Source organism: Bos indicus x Bos taurus, chromosome 13, assembly GCF_003369695.1.
Source record: "Bos indicus x Bos taurus breed Angus x Brahman F1 hybrid chromosome 13, Bos_hybrid_MaternalHap_v2.0, whole genome shotgun sequence".
Classification (NCBI taxonomy): domain Eukaryota; kingdom Metazoa; phylum Chordata; class Mammalia; order Artiodactyla; family Bovidae; genus Bos; species Bos indicus x Bos taurus.
The window spans coordinates 71,591,565-71,610,563 of NC_040088.1; the positions used below are offsets into that span (position 1 = coordinate 71,591,565).

The window sequence follows — 18,999 nt, forward strand, 5'->3', positions numbered from 1 at the left end:
ACTGTGTGGGTAACAATAAACTGGAAAATTCTGAAAGAGATGAGAGTACCAGACCACCTGATCTGCCTCTTGAGAAATTTGTATGCAGGTCAGGAAGCAACAGTTAGAACTGGACATGGAACAACAGACTGGTTCCAAATAGGAAAAGGAGTACATCAAGGCTGTATATTGTCACCCTGCTTATTTAACTTATATGCAGAGTACATTATGAGAAACGCTGGACTGGAAGAAACACAAGCTGGAGCTGGAGTCAAGATTGCCGGGAGAAATATCAGTAACCTCAGATGTGCAGATGACACCACCCTTATGGCAGAAAGTGAAGAGGAACTAAAAAGCCTCTTGATGAAAGTGAAAGAGGAGAGTGAAAAAGTTGGCTTAAAGCTCAACATTCAGAAAATGAAGATCATGGCATCCAGTCCCATCACTTCATGGGAAATAGATGGGGAAACAGTGGAAACAGTGTCAGACTTTTTTTTTTGGGGCTCCAAAATCACTGCAGATGGTGACTTCAGCCATGAAATTAAAAGACGTTTACTCCTTGGAAGAAAAGTTATGACCAACCCAGACAGCATATTCAAAAGCAGAGACATTACTTTGCCAACAAAGTTTCGTCTAGTCAAGGCTATGGTTTTTCCTGTGGTCATGTATGGATGTGAGAGTTGGACTGTGAAGAAGGCCGAGTGCCAAAGAATTGATGCTTTTGAACTGTGGTGTTGGAGAAGACTCTTGAGAGTCCCTTGGACTGCAAGGAGATCCAACCAGTCCATACTGAAGGAGATCAGCCCTGGGTGTTCTTTGGAAGGAATGATGCTAAAGCTGAAACTCCAGTACTTTGGCCACCTCATGCAAAGAGTTGACTCATTGGAAAAGACTCTGATGCTGGGAGGGATTGGGGGCAGGAGGAGAAGGGGACGACAGAGGATGAGATGGCTGGATGGCATCACTGACTCGATGGACGTGAGTCTGGGTGAACTCCGGGAGTTGGTGATGGACAGGGAGGCCTGGTGTGCTGTGCGATTCATGGGGTCGCAAAGAGTCGGACACGACTGTGCGACTGAGCTGAACTGAACTGAAGGGCTTTCCAGTCGGCTCAGTTGTAAAGAATCCGCCTGCCGATGCAAGAAATGCGGGTTTGATCCCTGGCTTGGGAAGATGCCCTGGAGAAGGAAATGACAACTCAGCTGCAGTATTCTTGCCTGGGAAATCCCGTGGATAGAGGAACCTGGCCAGCTACAGTTCATGAGGTAACAAAGAGTCAGACATGACTTAGCAACTAACTTGGTAAACATCCCTTCCCCCCAGGCTCTCTGCAGCACTGCCACTGGGATATCCTAAAGCCTGAGTTTTGAGATTCTTGGTCTACTTGTTAGGTTCTCCTCACCAGACTAACCTCCTAAAGGACAAGGGACTCACCTCATTTTAATGTTTCTAGTACGTTACCTGCCCCTGGCGTAGGTGGGCATTTAATAAAGAATATAAAAAATTGTCCATGAAACTGAGGGTTTTTAGAGAAAGACGCGATATATTTAATGGAGGAATGCTTTTTACATGGGATGTTGGAAAAGGATTAGATGAATGTTGCGTGGCTTTAGGTGGCAGAGTTAATATCAGCAGAGAACTAGGTTCTGTTTCTAGTTAATGTGGCAAAGAAGACAATGAGAAATAAAACACAGCGCCGTCACACCCTCATTTGGAGTCAGCAATTAGTTTGCGCCACGGTCCTGGCTTGGTCACTCAGTGTGTTCTTTTCTGGGTTTTAGCTTTTTCCTTTTTTTTTTTTTTTTTTAACAGAAAAGCAGAGATTATAGTAGCGCATATGGTGGTTTTGAGGACAAATGAAATAACAATTCAGGGTGCTTAGGCTAATGCCTGACATTGAATGGTGCTTTATAAATGTTCATTGAATTTGAATTAATCTCCTAATTCATGTTTTTCGTAAAACCTTCCTCTCCCTTTAAGTATAAATAATATGTTTGCATAAAGTGACACCATAAAATAAAGATTTAATTGCCTTTCTTTCCCCTCAAAGATTTATTCATTGTACCGATGATTCTCCAGATCCATGTATGGAATATGAGGTAAGAATCTTTTCTTTAAAATCTTGATAAAATTGATATGAATTATAGGGTAACTTATGGCCCAGCAGTAATACGATGTGACTTCATCACCTTTTGAGTTGTATGTTATGTCAGAACTCCCAAAATGATAAATAAATGATAAAGATGCGTTTTGTCATGAAGAGTTTTAACAGTTCTGTTAGACTAATAGATCATAGCTCTGTTCTCTACATCTCATGTCAAGAATGTTTTATGCCTTCTTAAAAAAACAAACCCTTGATCACGGCAGCTGTTAAGACGCAGCCTGCACGTGAAGTAGTGTATCAGCCTGGTGAATATCCTCTCTTTTCACCCTGTTGTGTTACGTGTCTCCTTTGTCTGCAGCTTGTTCTTCGAAAATGGTGTGAATTAATTCCTGGGGCCGAGTTCCGATGTTTTGTCAAGGAAAATAAGCTTATTGGTGAGGTTTTCTTTCTTTCTTTTAAACCTTTTAATTATTAAAAGACAAGCATTTGATGGAAATAGATTGCTTAGTAATTAAGTCAAGGGTATGCTATGCTATGCTAAGTCACTTCAGTCATGTCCGACTCTGTGCGACCCCATAAACAGCAGCCCAGCAGGCTCCCCCGTCCCTGGGATTCTCCAGGCAAGAACACTGGAGTGGGTTGCCATTTCCTTCTCCAAGGCATGAAAGTGAAAAGTGAAAGAGAAGTCGCTCAGTCTTGTCCGACTCTTAGCGACCCCATGGACTGCAGCCCACCAGGCTCCTCCGACCATGGGATTTTCCAGCCAAGAGTACTGGAGTGGGGTGCCATTGCCTTCTCCAAGTCAAGGGTAGCAATCAGTTTTTATCTCAGATGTTGCCTCTAGCCAATGGGCACTGACTGTCTGGAATGCTGTGTTGACAAGGGTCCTCGGGCCAGATTCTGTTTCCACAGAAGACAGTCTCGATGAATCATGTCTGTCTGGATTCCAGCAGTGAAAGCAGTGGCCTGTGCTGATCCCACTTAGGATACGTGTACCTGCTTTCTCTCTGGGGCTGGCCTAAGTGCTACTCACAGTACATGGCTGATTTTAATCGTCGTAAAAAGCCCAGTTTTTGAACCTTTACTTATATTATTGAAGCAGTGTTTATTATCCTAGGAAGAGAAAACATGCGAACAAAGAAGGGCATTACTGTAAAAGCCACCCATTTTCTTTGCTCTCAGGCTATCATTTTATCTGCTGTGATCTATTCAAGTTAAATATTGAAGCTAATTTGCCCTTATTTTGTCTAAGCACATTTTCCATGAGGTAAAATTGACCTTCAACCACGAAGAGTATGATTTGAACAAAATCAGATCCACACTATTTATTTATCGAATGAGATGTCCATGTTTAACTTAACCCTGGGTGTGTTTGGATTTAATGTATCATTATGTATCCCTGAAGGAAACACCAAAATCCTAAGTGCAGCTAAGGAAGAGGTACTTAGCTGGAGGCGTTTCATCAGAGTAGAGAACTTTCTTGTAGTCCTACAGCGATTGAAGGAGTTCTTAGAATGCTCCCTTTAGTGTGTTTTGAATAATGTCAGCAAGTTACTCTGAGGAAAGGAATGTTTACTTTTCCATGATTTGAAACATGAAGCTTGTGAAGGAAGGACAGCATGTATGAACAAGGAAAATGCTGCTTCTAGATGCTTCTGTGAGATGCAGTATGAAAATGGAAGACGTGGTGAGGGCTGTTTCACATTTTCCCAAAGAAAGTGAAAAGAAGGCCAGTTTTTAGAGAGGCCATTGGAAAAATCAAAGAAGAAGCAGTTAGACTATGTGGGTAGGTTTAAAATCGCTTCTTTCACTTTTTACATAGTAAACATTTTTATAACCTTGAATTCTTCCCATTGTACTAAATAAAAATAACTGCCGTTTCTGAAGTAAGCATGGCACTATGGAATTTTAGGGCTCACCTGGCCTTAGGAACCTTTACAGCTGATAAGCTTTATATAAAATGCTGACTATTGTGTGATTCCATTCATCTGATTGGTCTTCTGATCTACTTTAATGGTTCCCTAAAAAAGAGGTTTAAAATCACATTTTGGTGTTTTTGGAAAGAATATTGTGTAATAACAGAATATAAAATATTTTCTCATCAGGTATTTCTCAGAGGGACTACACACAATATTATGATCATATTTCTAAACAAAAAGAAGAGATTTGCAGATGCATACAAGATTTTTTCAAGAAACACATACAGTATAAATTCTTAGATGAAGATTGTGAGTATCTTTTTATTGACCTAGTGAAATGAAATGCATAATGTTATTGGACCTCATTTCATGGTGGTGTATATTTTAAAACTGGATTCAAAGCACTGTGTTTTTAAGCATTTTACTATATTATGATCGTACTGATGGGTTTGTATGTTAATTTTACCTTATTTAACCAGAATCCCTTTTTAAGACTGAGACAATTTCTCTGTCCTGTCATTTGAGATATTTTCTACACATTTCAAAGTGTCTGTCTACAGAGAACCAAACGCTTCTGTTATTAGGACTAAATTAGCTAGTTGACTGATCTACCTTTCTAGATTTTTTTTATTTGAGTGATCAGATAGCACCAGTTGCAAAGTAATCACTTGTGTTTTAAAGAACTGAAAGTATATTGGGTATGAGACAGAGTATTCATGCGTTGTCAGATTATATCTGCCCTGGTTGACGTTTTTCTACTTGCCAAGCCTGGTACCTGTGGCAGATTTGACTTTAAAAAGGATGACTTGTGCCCTGAGCATGCTTAGATTTTGTGCTTTCGTAATGCACGTTTTCCCTATTTTATTCTCCATCAGATAGTAAGTGGTCTCCTTTCACTGTGACAGATCACCTGTCTCTAATGGTGAATTGGTTGAGACAGTGTTGGTGTTTGGTTTGAATTTTTATTCATTTATGTTTTTGAATTTTTAAATATAAGGGATTATGGCTGAGGACAGAGAAAAGGAAAGCAAAATTACATTAAGTAAAACATTGCAGGATGCCTTTTTATGTTTGAAGTTTTGAGAGGCAGAAGCATGAAGTCCTCAAAGCTAAATATATTCTGCTGTTTGAATAACTGATAATAAAATGCATTTTAATTATCAAAAGGAGGCTTTGATCATGCAAAGAGTAGTTCATTACTAACTCTGAGTTTTTTATCCTTTGCAGTTGTATTTGATATATACAGAGACAGTAGGGTAAGTAAACTTGATATTTGATATACTCTAAATACATAGTCATTCTCTATGTGAAGCGCTCACTGCTCAAAAAGTCTTTTCCCAAGGCAACTAAGGTGACTGAAATTCACAGTGGTCAAGACTGTCCCCTTGAAATATCCTTAACACTAGGAGACATGATATCTCCCATCATTACGTGTCACAAGTTCAGGAGTTATTCATTTAACAGATGGCCAAGGCCACCCTGTGTCCCCCTCCTTTCCTCTTTCATCAGGAGTCTGGGCCTGCTTAAAACAGTTCAGTTTTCACTCTTCAGTGTGGCCAGGAACTTGTCATTGGCTATTTAGATAATTATTTTCGGTTACCTGAAAGGCCCTTAGCATGATTTGAGTCTGGTGGCTCAGACAGTCAAGAATCTGCCTGCAATGCAGGAGACCTTGGTTCAATCCCTGGGTTGGGAAGACCCCCTGGAGAAGGAAATGGCAACCCACTCTGGTATTCTTGCCTGGAGAATCCCATGGACAGAGGAGTTTGATAGGCTGTAGTCCATGGGGTCGCAAGGAGTCAGACAAAACTGAGTGACTAACACTTTTACTTTCTTTCATGAAGATGAGGAATTGAGTAGTTTGTATTTATTTTGTAATCTTAAAGATGGAAACTTCTGTAATGAATAGCAAAAACCGGACCTAATAAATCCTGCAGCAGAGATTTCACTATCAAGACATGCAATCATTTCAGAGAAATTTGTGTCACTAGGTGTCCTGTGACAGTGCTTTAACAACTTAGCTCTTAAGAGGACAGCAGGTGTGTTTTCTAAATATGTGACCCATATATTTCCTCAGCGTCGCTCAAATTTTTCTCCTTCCCTCTCCACACTTGTATCACCTAATCGTAGTGATGCTTGTGATACCTTTCAGTCATTTCTTGGACAAAAGGATGGGGCCCATGTGTTCATGACCCAAGGTAACTGTTAACCATTCAGTCACCTCTTTCAAGCCAAAGGTATCACTTACTCTGTTTTCACCTGTCTTGAAGGTTGATGGCATCTGTTAAGAATTAGAAAGAGGAGCTATTAAAAAAGAGAAGGAAAGAGGACTTATAAATTGGTATGTGGTACAGAAGAGGGATGCTACTTGGCAGAGTTGGAAGCAAACCTTAGAGAAAGGATGGGGAGCTGGCAGGGTGGAGCGGACAGGAACCTGAGGGCCAGTCTCAGCTTCTAACAGCCAAATGCCAGCCACGTCCAGTCACTCACAGACCACGGTTTATCCAGAGCCTGTCGGGTGTTAGATGCTGTGCTTCTAACAAGCAGCTTCCATCCAGGTGATCTCGAGACCATCAAGGAGCTTATCTTCGAGACTAAAGCATTCCAGGATTGGCATGGATCAAATCAGTGAGGGAGGAAACTGAGCCCATTGTCCTGAATGTGCAGCTCAGAAGAGCTTGACTCTTATTTAATTCATTGTCTCCCTTAGTCCATGCAACCCTGTGGGGTATGTGCTGTTTCTTCCCATTTTACAGAGGTTCAGTCTGAAGCCGTTATGTTCTAACGCAATTCTCCTTAATGGCATTTGAACATTCGGGATCTGCCAGGGTTGTCTCAGTACTTCCCCAGCACATGTCCAGGTCTGCTGTGGTTCAGTAGGGCCAGCAGGTCAGTGCAGACGTGTGACTTGGTGAGACAGTTATATGAATGTCTTAAGTGAAGTGGGACATGAATGTAAGTAATTACGGCTGTGATCTGACAGCACCAAAAGCAGTTGTGTGCCTTTAAAGTGGGAACCAGGCCAGTGTAAACATACTGACGCTCTCTGAGAAGAGATGCTGACCGTGATGTGAAATTCATTTGCTTTCAATCAATGGCACTTGAGTCACCGTCTCAGACACTGTCTGGAATGCAGGATTTATGGCTATTCTTGGGAGAAAACTGACTCTTTTTATGGTGATCTCTGATCTGAAGTACAAGTGGAGTGTGTCTGGGCTTGGCGACCCTGAATGTCTGTCAGAACAGTTGCTGGACAGGTGGACTCAGTGCTGAGAGTCTAACCGCTCTACGTGTCAGAGCCATGGTTCCTGCCCCCATGCGGGAGGTCTGGGATGAGGCCTTGGAATGTGTATTTTAAGAAGCTCCACAAGTGATGGTAATGCTTAACTAGAATTTAGAGTAACTACTTTAGATATTTGAAAAAGGATTTGGGTTATTTTCTTATTATTAACTTTCTTGCTTTTTGGGATAAATATGATCTAGTGTTTGATATTGTTCAGAATGAATCTGCAGCCTAATCACTTTTTTGCTTCTGTTTTATGTATGATTGAGAAAGAAAGTACAATATCTAAAGTGCAAAGTATTCTGTTGACGTTCGTTAGATTAAGCTTATTAATGCTATTGCTTTGAAAATATACATGGAAGGTCTGATTCTAACCCTTCCACCTCTGCATTCTAGATTGTTAATTTCTTATGTATCCTTCCAGTATTTCTTGATGCAAAAACAAGCAGCATACTTACTTTTCCCCATCTTTCTTTACACAAGAGTTCAGTTGAGTTTAGTCACTTGGTCGTGTCCGATTCTCCATGACCCCATGGACTGTAGCATGCCAGGTTTCTGTGTCCATCACCAACACACAGAGCCTGCTCAAACTCATGTCCATTGAGTCAGGATGCCATCCAACTCTCATCCTCTGTTGTCCCCTTCTCCTCCTGCCTTCAGTCTTTCCCAACATCAGGGTCTTTTCCAATGAGTCAGTTCTTGCATCAGGTGGCCAAAGTATTGGAGCTTCGGTTTCAGCATCACTCCCTCCAGTGAATATTCAGGACTGATTTCCTTTAGGATGGACTAGTTCAATCTCCTTGCAGTCCAAGGGACTCTCAAGAGTCTTCTCCAGCACCACAGTTCAAAAGCATCAATTCTTTGGCGCTTAGCTTTCTTTATAGTCCAACTCTCACACCCATACATGACTACTAGAAAAACCACAGCTTTGACTAGATGGACCTTTGTTGGCAAAGTAATATCTGCTTTTTAATATGCTGTCTAGGTTGGTCATAGCTTTTCTTCCAAGGAGCAAGCTTCTTGTAATTTCATGGCTGCAGTCACCATCTGCAGTGATTTTGGAGCCCAAGAAAATAAAGTCTGTCACTGTTTCCATTGTTTCCCCATCTATTTGCCATGAACTGATGGGACTAGATGCCATGATCTTCATTTTTTGAATGTTGAGTTTTAAGCCAGCTTTTTCACTTTGATCAAGAGGCTTTTTAGTTCCTCTTCACTTTCTGCCATAAAGGTGGTGTCATCTGCATATCTGAGGTTATTGATATTTCTTCCAGCAATCTTGATTCCAGCTTGTGCTTCATCCAGCCCAGCATTTTTCATGATGTAATCTGCATATAAGTTATACAGGGAGACAATATACAGCCTTGAGGTACTCCTTTTCCTATTTGGAACCAGTCTGTTGTTCCATATTCGGTTTTGACTGTTGCTTCTTGACCTGCATACAGATTTCTCAGGAGGCAGGTAACGTGGTCTGTCTGATATTCCCATCTCTTGAAGAATTTTCCATAGTTTGTTCTGATCCACACAGTCAAAGGCTTTGGTATAGTCGATAAAGCAGAAGTAGATGTTTTTCTGGAATTCTCTTGCTTTTTCAATGATCCAACGGATGTTGGCAATTTGATCTTTGGTTCCTCTGCCTTTTCTAAATCCAGCTTGAACATCTGGAAGTTCACTGTTCACATACTGTTGAAGCCTGACTTGGAAAATTTTGAGCATTACTTTGCTAGCATGTGAGATGAGTACAGTTGTGCCGTAGTTTGAACATTCTTTGGCGTTGCCTTTCTTTGGGATTGGAATGAAAACTGACCTTTTCCAGTTCTGAGGCCACTGCTGAGTTTTCCAAATTTGCTGGCACATTGAGTGCAGCACTTTCACAGTGTCATCTTTTAGGATTTGAAATAGCTCAACTGGAATTCCATCATCTCCACTAGCTTTGTTTACTAACACATGGGTTAGCATATGATAAAGCACTTGCACCTTGCTTTATGTACTTTTTAAAAGCAGTGTATCTTGGAGAACTTTCTGGTTTCTTAAAGGACACGGTATTTGATTATGTGGATGTGCTGTATGGTTTGATGAATCATTTCCCTGTGGATGAATGCTTAGCTTGTTTCTAGTCTTTTCTGCTTTGTGCTGTGGTGAACATGTACCGGTGTACACGTGTGTATATGTGTCCTGGTCTGGACAGAACTCTTTCAGGGAGCAGACTCTCTGTTACGGACCTTTATGCCCCCATGAGTAGCACGGTGTTTGGTGTGTAGAGTTTCATTTAGGTGGATGGTGGGGTAGTCGGGGTAGGTCAGTTGGTAGATACTAGGAAGGTCGGTGTGACCACTCCTACCTGATAGGTTGCCTAAAAACAGTTTCTCAGGATGTCTTGTTCCTGAGGTGTGACATAAAAAACATGTTATGGGTGTAAAAACCCCATCTTGATGGTTTTATGCCTGATTCCAACTAGTCTGTTTTTCTTTAAACTAGAGGATGGCTTCCAAACTACAGAACACATTCTGCCAGCTGTCAGTCCTAACAGCGGTGATTTTCTTTTTTTTACAGTGTGGCATACTTCTAGTTTATAGAGCTAAATATTCTGATGCTAACAGATGCAATAGTTTTTTTTTTTTTTTTTCTTTTGATAATGAGATGATTTTACTGGTTATAAAAATTCAAGTTGAAAGGGTTCAAAGTTTAGAAAATACTCATTTTGTTAAAATAACATACAACTTATTAGAGACATCTGAGTAATCACCAAAAAAAGCAAAGCTGCTGTCCTACCAAGGAATGGGTTGACGGCGGACATGATTTCACACAGTCAGAGAAGCGAGGAGGAGCAGGCACCAAATCGAAGTGAGAATATAACTCAAGTGGCAAGAAGGAATTGCAGCAGGATTGCTGCTAGGGATTGTGTGAACCAGGAAACGTGGCCAAATGGTGCATGGTGGAAACTTCCCATAGTGGTTCTTTGCCACGTTGAGCTTTCTAGTTTGCAGCCAGTCCTAATAAAATGCTTTGTCTTTCTTAAACTTTTCCTTGAAAAACAGATGAGAAACAATGCTAGATATTAGTAATGCTGGCTCAGCAGTCTAGCTCCTTAGGCATTTGTCATTTTACACACGCATGTCTGCCCAAGACATGATTGCTACATATTTACAGAAAAAACTACCAACAAAAGGGTGCAATTATGCTGAGTGTCTCAGTGAGAAAAGTCAAGAGGAGCAAAAATAAAAGTTGCAAGGAAACATTTATCTGGTAAATGTCACATACACCCCCATGATCAAATGTGTTGGTGTTAATTTCCTGGCAGGATTTCACAGGCTCCCCAGCTCCTTTATGTCAGCACTTTGCCTCTTGCAAACTTCATCTGGCTGGGCCAGAGGTGTTCCTTCCCTGAGGCTGGAATCTGTCACACTGGCCATCACTGCTCTCAGAAGAGGAGAAGATGGCAGTTTCTTAGAAAGGTTGATTTGTTTTTATTTTGCATCTCCCTTTCGTGTGCCATCAAACTCTATCATGCAGAGAAAACAGATATTATTGGCTTGGCCAGAAAGCTCGTTCAGGTTTGTCTGTAAGAGGGTATGGAAAACCCAAACAAACTTTCTGTACATTGTACAATGTACAATCTAGTACATTGAAATGAAAGACAGCTGAGCATTTTCTTATATCTTTGCTCAGTCATGTTCGATTCTTCTGCGACCCTTTGGACTATAGCCTGCCAGGCTCCTCTGTCCATGGGATTCTCCAGGCAAGAATTCTGGAGTGTGTTGCCATGCCTTCCTCCTGGGATCTTCCCCACCCAGGAATTGAGCCTGTGTCTCCACTGCAGTGAAGTGTTTGCTGCGTTGCAGGCAGATTCTTTACCTGCCGAGCCACTGGGGAAGCCCTTTCTTACATCTTTAGTAAGTTTTAAAAAATTCAAGCCTTTGCAGCAGCCTCTCAGAGGTGGGTGCTGGTGCTGAGAACTGCTGGCCTCCTCCTGAAAGATCATTAAAGAACCCATGAGAGCATTCCAGTGATGCTGCTTTGATGGGACCACTTTGTGAGATTTCCCTTCTGCCTGCTTGAGTTTTATTACTTACTACATTATTCCATACAGTTTTAAGTAAACAGACTTTGAGGAAATACACTGGCAGTATATTAAACATGATGGCGTCATTGATGAGGATGTTCAGGGATCTTACATAAGGTTGTAAGAGGCTCCACTGCCGCCATTGCCCCCTGGAATTTGTATATTTCATATAAAAAGTAAAAATAGATCATTGGCATTTAACTAGCCTTATTCTTTGTAATCCATGAACCACGATATACACCTGAATAATTTCAGAATCTTCAGAGCAAAACAAAGCATTTTCTTCCACTGCTCGCTTCGGTTTTTGATGTAAAATTGATTGAAAGCAGAAGTTGGCATGCATGTCTTTGTCAGGCTTTCTTTTCCTGTCTCCTCTCTGCATTCTTGGGTGGACTTCCTGGGGCTCTGTGCCCGCTCTACTTAGACAGGCAGCCCTTCACAGATGGGGCTTGGAGGAACTATCTTTTGTAATCAGTGATACGATTTTTAAGATGAAATGAGATGATTTTGGGTAAAACAAGATCATCTTTCTGATAAGCCAGCTTACAGACTTGATTTTATCCTTACTGGGCTTTCTCTCTGTTCTGCAGGGGAAGGTGTGGCTGATTGATTTTAATCCATTTGGTGAAGTCACAGATTCACTGCTGTTTACTTGGGATGAACTGTTATCTGGAACAAACCTAAAGGGTGACTTCAGTGAAGAAGCTCTGGAGCAGGTAAGAAGATCAGAAAGGTCCCCAGGAAACTTGTCAGTCCCCTGAGGAATTGCCTCCTGGTTCCCAGGCACCCAGCACAGATTAACTCTGTGATCCTTGCCCGCAGTGGTGATCAAGAAGGGTGTGTGTGCTTTGTGATTTATTCATTTCATCATTCACTATGGACAGAGGTTCGTGACATTGTACAGGAGGCAGTGATCAAAACAATCCCCAAGAAAAAGAAATGCAAAAAGGCAAATGGTTGTCTGAGGAGGCCTTACAAATAGCTGAGAAAAGAAGAGAAGCTAAAGGCAAAGGAGAAAAGGAAAGATACACCCATTTGAATGCAGAGTTCCGAAGAATAGCAAGGAGAGATAAGAAAGCCTTCTTCAGTGATCAGTGCAAAGAAATAGAGGAAAACAATAGAATGGGAAAGACTAGAGATCTCTTCAAGAAAATTAGAGATACCAAGGGAACATTCCATGCAAAGATGGGCACAATAATGGACAGGAATGGTATGGAAGATATTAAGAAGAGGTAGCAAGAATACACAGAAGAACTATACAAAAAGTTCTTCATGACCCAGATAATCACGATGGTGTGATCACTCACCCAGAGCCAGACATCCTGGAGTACAAAGTCAAGTGGGCCTTAGGAAGCATCACTATGAACAAAGCTATTGGAGGTGATGGAATTCCAGTTGAGCTGTTTCAAATCCTAAAAGATGATGCTGTGAAAGTGCTGCACTCAATATGCCAGCAAATTTGGAAAACTCAGCAGTGGCCACAGGACTGGAAAAGGTCAGTTTTCATTCCAATCCCAAAGAAAGGCAATGCCAAAGAATGCTCAAACTATGGCACAACTGTACTCAGCTCACACACTAGCAAAGTAATGCTCAAAATTCTCCAAACCAGGCTTCAACAATTAAGTGAACTGTGAACTTCCACATGTTCCAACTGGATTTAGAAAAGGCAGAGGAACCAGAGACCAAATTGCCAACATCCATTGGATCATTGAAAAAAGCAAGAGAATCCCAGAAAAACATCTACTACTGCTTTATTGATTTCTCCAAAGCCTGGACTGTGTGGATCACAACAAACTGTGGAAAATTCTTCAAGAGATGGGAATATCAGACAGACCATGTTACCTGCCTCCTGAGAAATCTGTATGCAGGTCAAGAAGCAACAGTTAGAACCAGACATGGAACAACAGACTGGTTCCAAATTGGGAAAGTAATACGTCAAGGCTATGTATTGTCACCCTACTTATTTAACTTATATGCAGAGTACATCATGCGAAATGCTGGGCTGGATGAAGCACAGGCTGAAATCAAGATTGCCGGGAGAAATATCAATAACCTCAGATATGCAGATGACACCACCTTTATGGCAGAAAGCAAAGAAGAACTAAAGATTTAGCCTCTTGATGAAAGTGAAAGAGGAAAGTGAAAAAGCTGGCTTAAAACTCAACATTCAAAAAACTAAGATCATGGCATCCAGTCCTATCAGTTCATGGCAAATAGGTGGGGAAACAATGGAAACAGTGACAGACTTTATTTTTTTGGGCTCCAGAATCACTGCAGATGGTGACTGCAGCCATGAAATTAAAAGACGCTTGCTCCTTGGAAGAAAAGCTATGAGCCACCTAGACAGTGTATTAAAAAGCAGAGATATTACTTTGCTGACAAAGGTCTATATAGTCAAAGCTGTGGTTTTTCTAGTAGTCATGTATGGATGTGAGAGTTGGACCATAAAGAAAGCTGAGCACTGAAGAATTGATGCTTTTGAACTGTGGTGTTGGAGAAGACTCTTGAGAGTCCCTTGAACAGCAAGGAGATCCAACCAGTCAATCCTAAAGGAAATCAGTCCTAAATATTCATTGGAAAGACTGATGCTGAAGCTGAAGCTCCAGTACTTTGGCCACCTAATGTAAAGAACTGACTCCTTGGAAAAAACCCTGATGTTGGGAAAGACTGAAGGCAGGAGGAGAAGGGGATGACAGAGGATGAGATGGTTGGATGGCATCAGCAACTCGATGGACATGAGTTTGAGCAGGCTCTGAGTGTTGGTGATGGACAGAGAAGCCTCACGTGCTGCATGCAGTCCACGGGGTCACAAAGAGTCGGACACGACTGAGCGACTGAACTGACTAACTGACACTTCATCTAAGGAAGTGATTGCCGGATAGGTTCTTTTCTAGTTAACTTTTCTTTTTCTTGGCTCCTGTGTCCTTCCCACCTGAAGAGAGTCCTGGCTGTGGGTCGGGTCATGCGTCTGTTTATTCTGGTCCAGCCCTGGGCTGCTGCACATGCACAGAGGGATGTTGCCCAGCCGTGTGGACAGAGGCTTATCCAATCAGGACCCCTGGCTTCCCCAGGCCTTTGACCACAGGCTCTGTCATCCTACCAGTGTCCCCTTCCAATGGCCACAGTGGCTGTTTCACGCCCTCCAGGCTCCTGGGAGCTTCTGTCCATCATTCTTGTCCTCCTCAGCGGGTACCTTCACAGCTCCCCTCATGGGAAGAGAGAATCATCGCTGAGAATTTGCTCCCTTTAACTGTCATCAAACCTACAGACTCACTGCCTCCTTCCTCTGGGTCCTGTCTCTGCTCTGCGTCTCACCAGATTCCCGGGGCTGCCGTTGCCTTCTTTCCTTTCTCCAATCTCTTTCTTTCTCTGAAAGTAGTTCACCACGTTTTGACGCCTTCAGTCTTAGTAGCACAGCCTCCCTCAGGTCCGTCTCCACCCAGCTGCTCTCTCCTTTCTCCTCATGTTCATGGCCACTCCTTCTTTAGACAACTGTGTATTGCTCTTTTCAGCCTATAAAAGTGATACGTGCCCAATTTTAAAGGAAATTGTAAAACCACCCCTGATCCTAGCTCCTTGACCACCACTGTTGTATTTTGGTGCATAAGCCGCTTGCACACATAAACACGAGCCTTTTTAAAGTAAATGAGAGTGCACTGCATCTGTAGTCCTTGTCTGCTGGGTTCTTCATTTCATATTCTCATGCGTGTTTTCTGTCTTCTACAAAATAGTTTTATTTTCATATGATCATTTAAAAATGATCTCTCAAAGAGAGAGAATTAGAAAGAAGTAACACTTGAAATCCTGCCACCTAGAAATGGCCGCCCATTAAGGTTTCCTGGGCATTTTTTGTGTATATTCAAATGCACAGACTCCCATTATTTTGGAGTGGGGTCCCACCCGTCCCTCTCCTTCTGTCAGGTTACAGTGCCAGGTACAACTAGGGTTTGTTGAATTAATGAATGAAGGGATCTTATCCCTGCTGGCATCTTAAGAGTTGTGAGCTGGTAAAATATGAGTGTCAGGGAAGAAGAATGCAAATTATTTGGCACAAAGTTATTTTTAAATATGAGGAACGGAGTTATTAGATAGAAACAGTTGTATAAGATTCACAGTATGATCCAAATTCATTCATTCCATTCCGCCTTCCTTCCTTTCCTTTTTTCCTTCCTTCCCTCCCTCCTTTCTTCTTAATGTAAACAGTCTTGTGCTGGAGGTTAGGGATGACAAAAGAGCAACAGGAACTGGCTCCTGCCTTTCTCGGCACCCCTTCCTGCCTGTCCTCCAGTGCACAGAGACCCGCCTTCCTTCCATTCCTCAGAGCTGCAGAGCCCTGCCTGGCCTTCAGGTCTTTGCACTGGTTGTTTCCACTGCATCCAAAAGCTGAGTTTGCTCCCAGACCTCACAAGGCTGCTTTCATCATACTTTTCAGTTCTCAGCCCAGATGGCCCCCCTTAAGCAAGGTCCCACCCACCCAGCCCACCCCCAAGAGGAATCTATATGGTTCTCCTTTTATCATAGCTCCTTGCTGTCCTGTTTTTATAACTTTTTACTCTATGGAAAAGACTCTGATGCTGGGAGGGATTGGGGGCAGGAGGAGAAGGGGACGACAGAGGATGAGATGGCTGGATGGCATCACCGACTCGATGGACGTGAGTCTGAGTGAACTCTGGGAGATGGTGATGGACAGGGAGGCCTGGCGTGCTGGGATTCATGGGGTCGCAAAGAATTGGGCACAACTGAGCGACTGAACTGAACTGAACTCTATGGAATGATCTTGTTTGTTTATTTGCTTGCTCAGTGACTCCCCACCCTCTTGCTTTCCAGTTTTTCTCCCTTCCCCAGAACAGTGTCCAGCAGACAGTAGGTATTTCGTGTGTGTGTGTGTGTATTAATCGCTTAGTCGTATCCATCTCTTTGTGACCCCATCGACTGTGGCCCACCAGACTCCTCTGTCCATGGAATTCTCCAGGCAAGAATACTGGAGGGGGTTGCCATTCTCTTCTCCGGGGGATCTTCCCGACCTAGGGATCAAGCCTGAGTCTCCTGCATGCAGGCAGATTCTTTACTGTCTGAACCATGGCTGGGCTGTCTGTCATAAGGTATGGGCTGCTTTCTACGGCTTCACTGTCCTGTTCCAGCTAGGTTCACAGCATGTCTCCACCTGCTGGACACCATCCATCCCTCACCTCAGTATCTGCCACCCATGAAGCCCAAACCCATGGCCTCTGACTCTGGAACCCTTTTCAGCAGCAGGCGATATGTGAACATTCCATGCAAGACTCTAAGCACGTGCAATAAAGAATGTGAAGACCTGTTAAATATGACCCTTGAATTTACAGTTTTACATTGGTGCTGAGAGAAATCTGTGAGTGAGTACTTGAAGTGACGTGAGAGAGGTGCAACAGTGTTAGGGGTTTGGGGCTCTCCTTCGCCCCTTTGGCTTTATTCTCTTAAGGCAGTAATTTCCTGCAGTGCACCTGTGGAAAGCAACAGAGTTTATAAAGCATGCTGGCCTGTGTGGGACTGCCTAAGGCAGCCTCAAGCCTGGAGAGACCGCCCTCAACCCCCAGCCCTTCACAGCTACAGCAGCTATGCAGCCACCACTCGGGGACCACCTAGCCCCGCCCCTCAAGGTCTCTTGTCTTCAGATACCTTAGATGTGTATTTTCTTGTGAACATGTGAAAGTTTTTTTTTAAAACGTTGGTGTTTTCTTTCACTTAGGAATCTGATTTTCTTTCCTCCCTAGTACAGAACAGGAGTTGAAAATTCTATACCAGGATCTTTTTCAGTTTGAAGAATTGACTTTAAAAAAAAACTTTCTCACCAACTTCTGCTCCTCCTTTCTTTTCTTCATGAAGGATGCCCCGGCCTTCCGTTGTACCAACAGTGAGGTCACAGTCCAGCCGAGTCCCTACCTGAGCTACCGGCTGCCCAAGGACTTTGTGGACCTGTCGACGGGTGAAGACGCTCACAAACTCATCGATTTTCTTAAACTGGTAACATTTATGTGTATTTAGTATGCTGGCCATCTCCACTTTTGAATTGATTCTTTAATATTTCATTTTAGTCATATTCCCACGTAGACTTCTATATGATGATTGGGAATTAAGGGGGCAGAATTAGTGAGGTCATTTCATAATGATATACACCAAGTACACTGAAAAAATAATTTATTGATAAAAATGATAGAAAATACTTTTATATGCATATGCTTTTGAGTACATGCTCCTGGGGCTTCCCAGGTAGCGCTAGTGATAAAGAACCCGCCTGCCAATGCAAGAGCCACAAGAGATGCCAGTTTGATCCCTGGGTGGAAAAGATCTCCTGGAGAAGGACATAGCAACCCCTCCAGTATTCTTGCCTGGAGAATCCTATGGACAGAGGAGCCTGGCAGGCTATAGTCCATAGGGTGGCAAAGAGTTGGACACAGTTGAAGTGACCTAGCACAGCCCACAGCACAATATATGCTTTTGAGTAATTTTCTTAACACTTGTAATCTTGAGGAAAGTATGTATAATTGACCCTCAAACAGCCAGGGAAAAATCCACGTATATATATAGTGAGCACTTCACATTCATGGTTATCTGCGGATTTACCCAGCAGTGGGTCCTCAGTACCATAGTATTTACTACTGAAAAAAATCTGCATGAAAATGGCCTGTGCAGTTCAGACCCTTGTTGTTTAAGGGTCAACTGGCCTGAGAGCAAATCAGATCTCTGCCATGGGTACTCTGGGGTGACTGTATTTATATTTCTATGTAGGAGTATTTGTGCTCCTACATATATAGAAGTGTAAAGAAGAAAAAGGAGAAAATGTTCAAATGTCTTGAGGATAATGTGCCCAGGAGCCAAAATTATAAACTACTTTAATGAACTACTTAAGGCATATTTTTCCATTGATAATTTTCAACCACATCTTTTGCCAGCGGCCTCTAGGAAATTATACTTGCTGACAGAAAAAGCAATCTTGGCTGAACAAATTAGAATGTGCTGTTGTAATGTATCTTGGTTTCCTGTGACAGAAAAGGAATCAGCAAGAGGATGACTGATCAGCGTGCTAGAGCTCCAGGCCAAGTCACAGAGGAAACCACAGCTGCTTCTGAAGGCCAGGAAGAGTCCACAAGCTCCTGTTAACCCGGGCGGGGGGGTGGGAGGCGTGGACATCAGTAGCTTTTTATATTCATGTATAAAGCTGAGGTAAATGGAGGGACTTTGCTACTTGTAAAAATAACACAATAAATAGATCTTAAACAGGAAACTGTCCTGTTCCGATGATAAAATACTTTGTATGAAATACCTTGTTCTTTGGCTCAGTCTGTTTAGAGGTATTTGTTTCTTGTGGCTGTTTTTTTTTAACACTTGTCACCTTAGCTGGTCAAGTGTATCTTTGTTATCCAGCTCCTTCTTAATCATTACTTTTCCATTGAAAAAATAGAACCCTATGTAATGTAACATAGCCCTGTGCAACCCTTAGTACACGGTCATGGCTGCAGGAGATTAGGAGCCCCCACCCTGTTACTAGGTAGCTGGTTCTATAAGACCATTTATGGTCTGTCAGCCATTGGTTGGTGCCACAATGACCCCTCCCCCAAGAGAGCAACTGTCAGTGAGCAACAGCCAGTGGTCCTGCTCAGCCATTGGTCCATGC

At 42.5% G+C, this 18,999-nt stretch overlaps 1 protein-coding gene across 3 annotated transcripts in view; it reads left to right on the top strand.

Annotated features, from left to right (window-relative positions):
- The window catches only part of CDC123 (cell division cycle 123), a 46,515-nt gene extending 27,870 nt beyond the window's left edge, over window positions 1-18,645 (top strand). Inside the window, exons 7-13 of one of the 3 annotated variants that reach the window (XM_027560217.1) lie at window positions 2,030-2,078; window positions 2,442-2,517; window positions 4,189-4,311; window positions 5,230-5,258; window positions 11,939-12,064; window positions 17,211-17,348; window positions 18,374-18,645. In XM_027560217.1, the coding sequence (XP_027416018.1) occupies window positions 2,030-2,078; window positions 2,442-2,517; window positions 4,189-4,311; window positions 5,230-5,258; window positions 11,939-12,064; window positions 17,211-17,348; window positions 18,374-18,400 (568 nt within the window). In that variant the 3' untranslated portion in view covers window positions 18,401-18,645. Of the gene's footprint in view, window positions 1-2,029; window positions 2,079-2,441; window positions 2,518-4,188; window positions 4,312-5,229; window positions 5,259-11,938; window positions 12,065-17,210; window positions 17,349-18,277 lie in introns of all 3 variants that reach the window. The other 2 variants (XM_027560218.1, XM_027560219.1) reach the window with 2 other exon arrangements.
- Window positions 18,646-18,999: the final 354 nt, after the last annotated feature.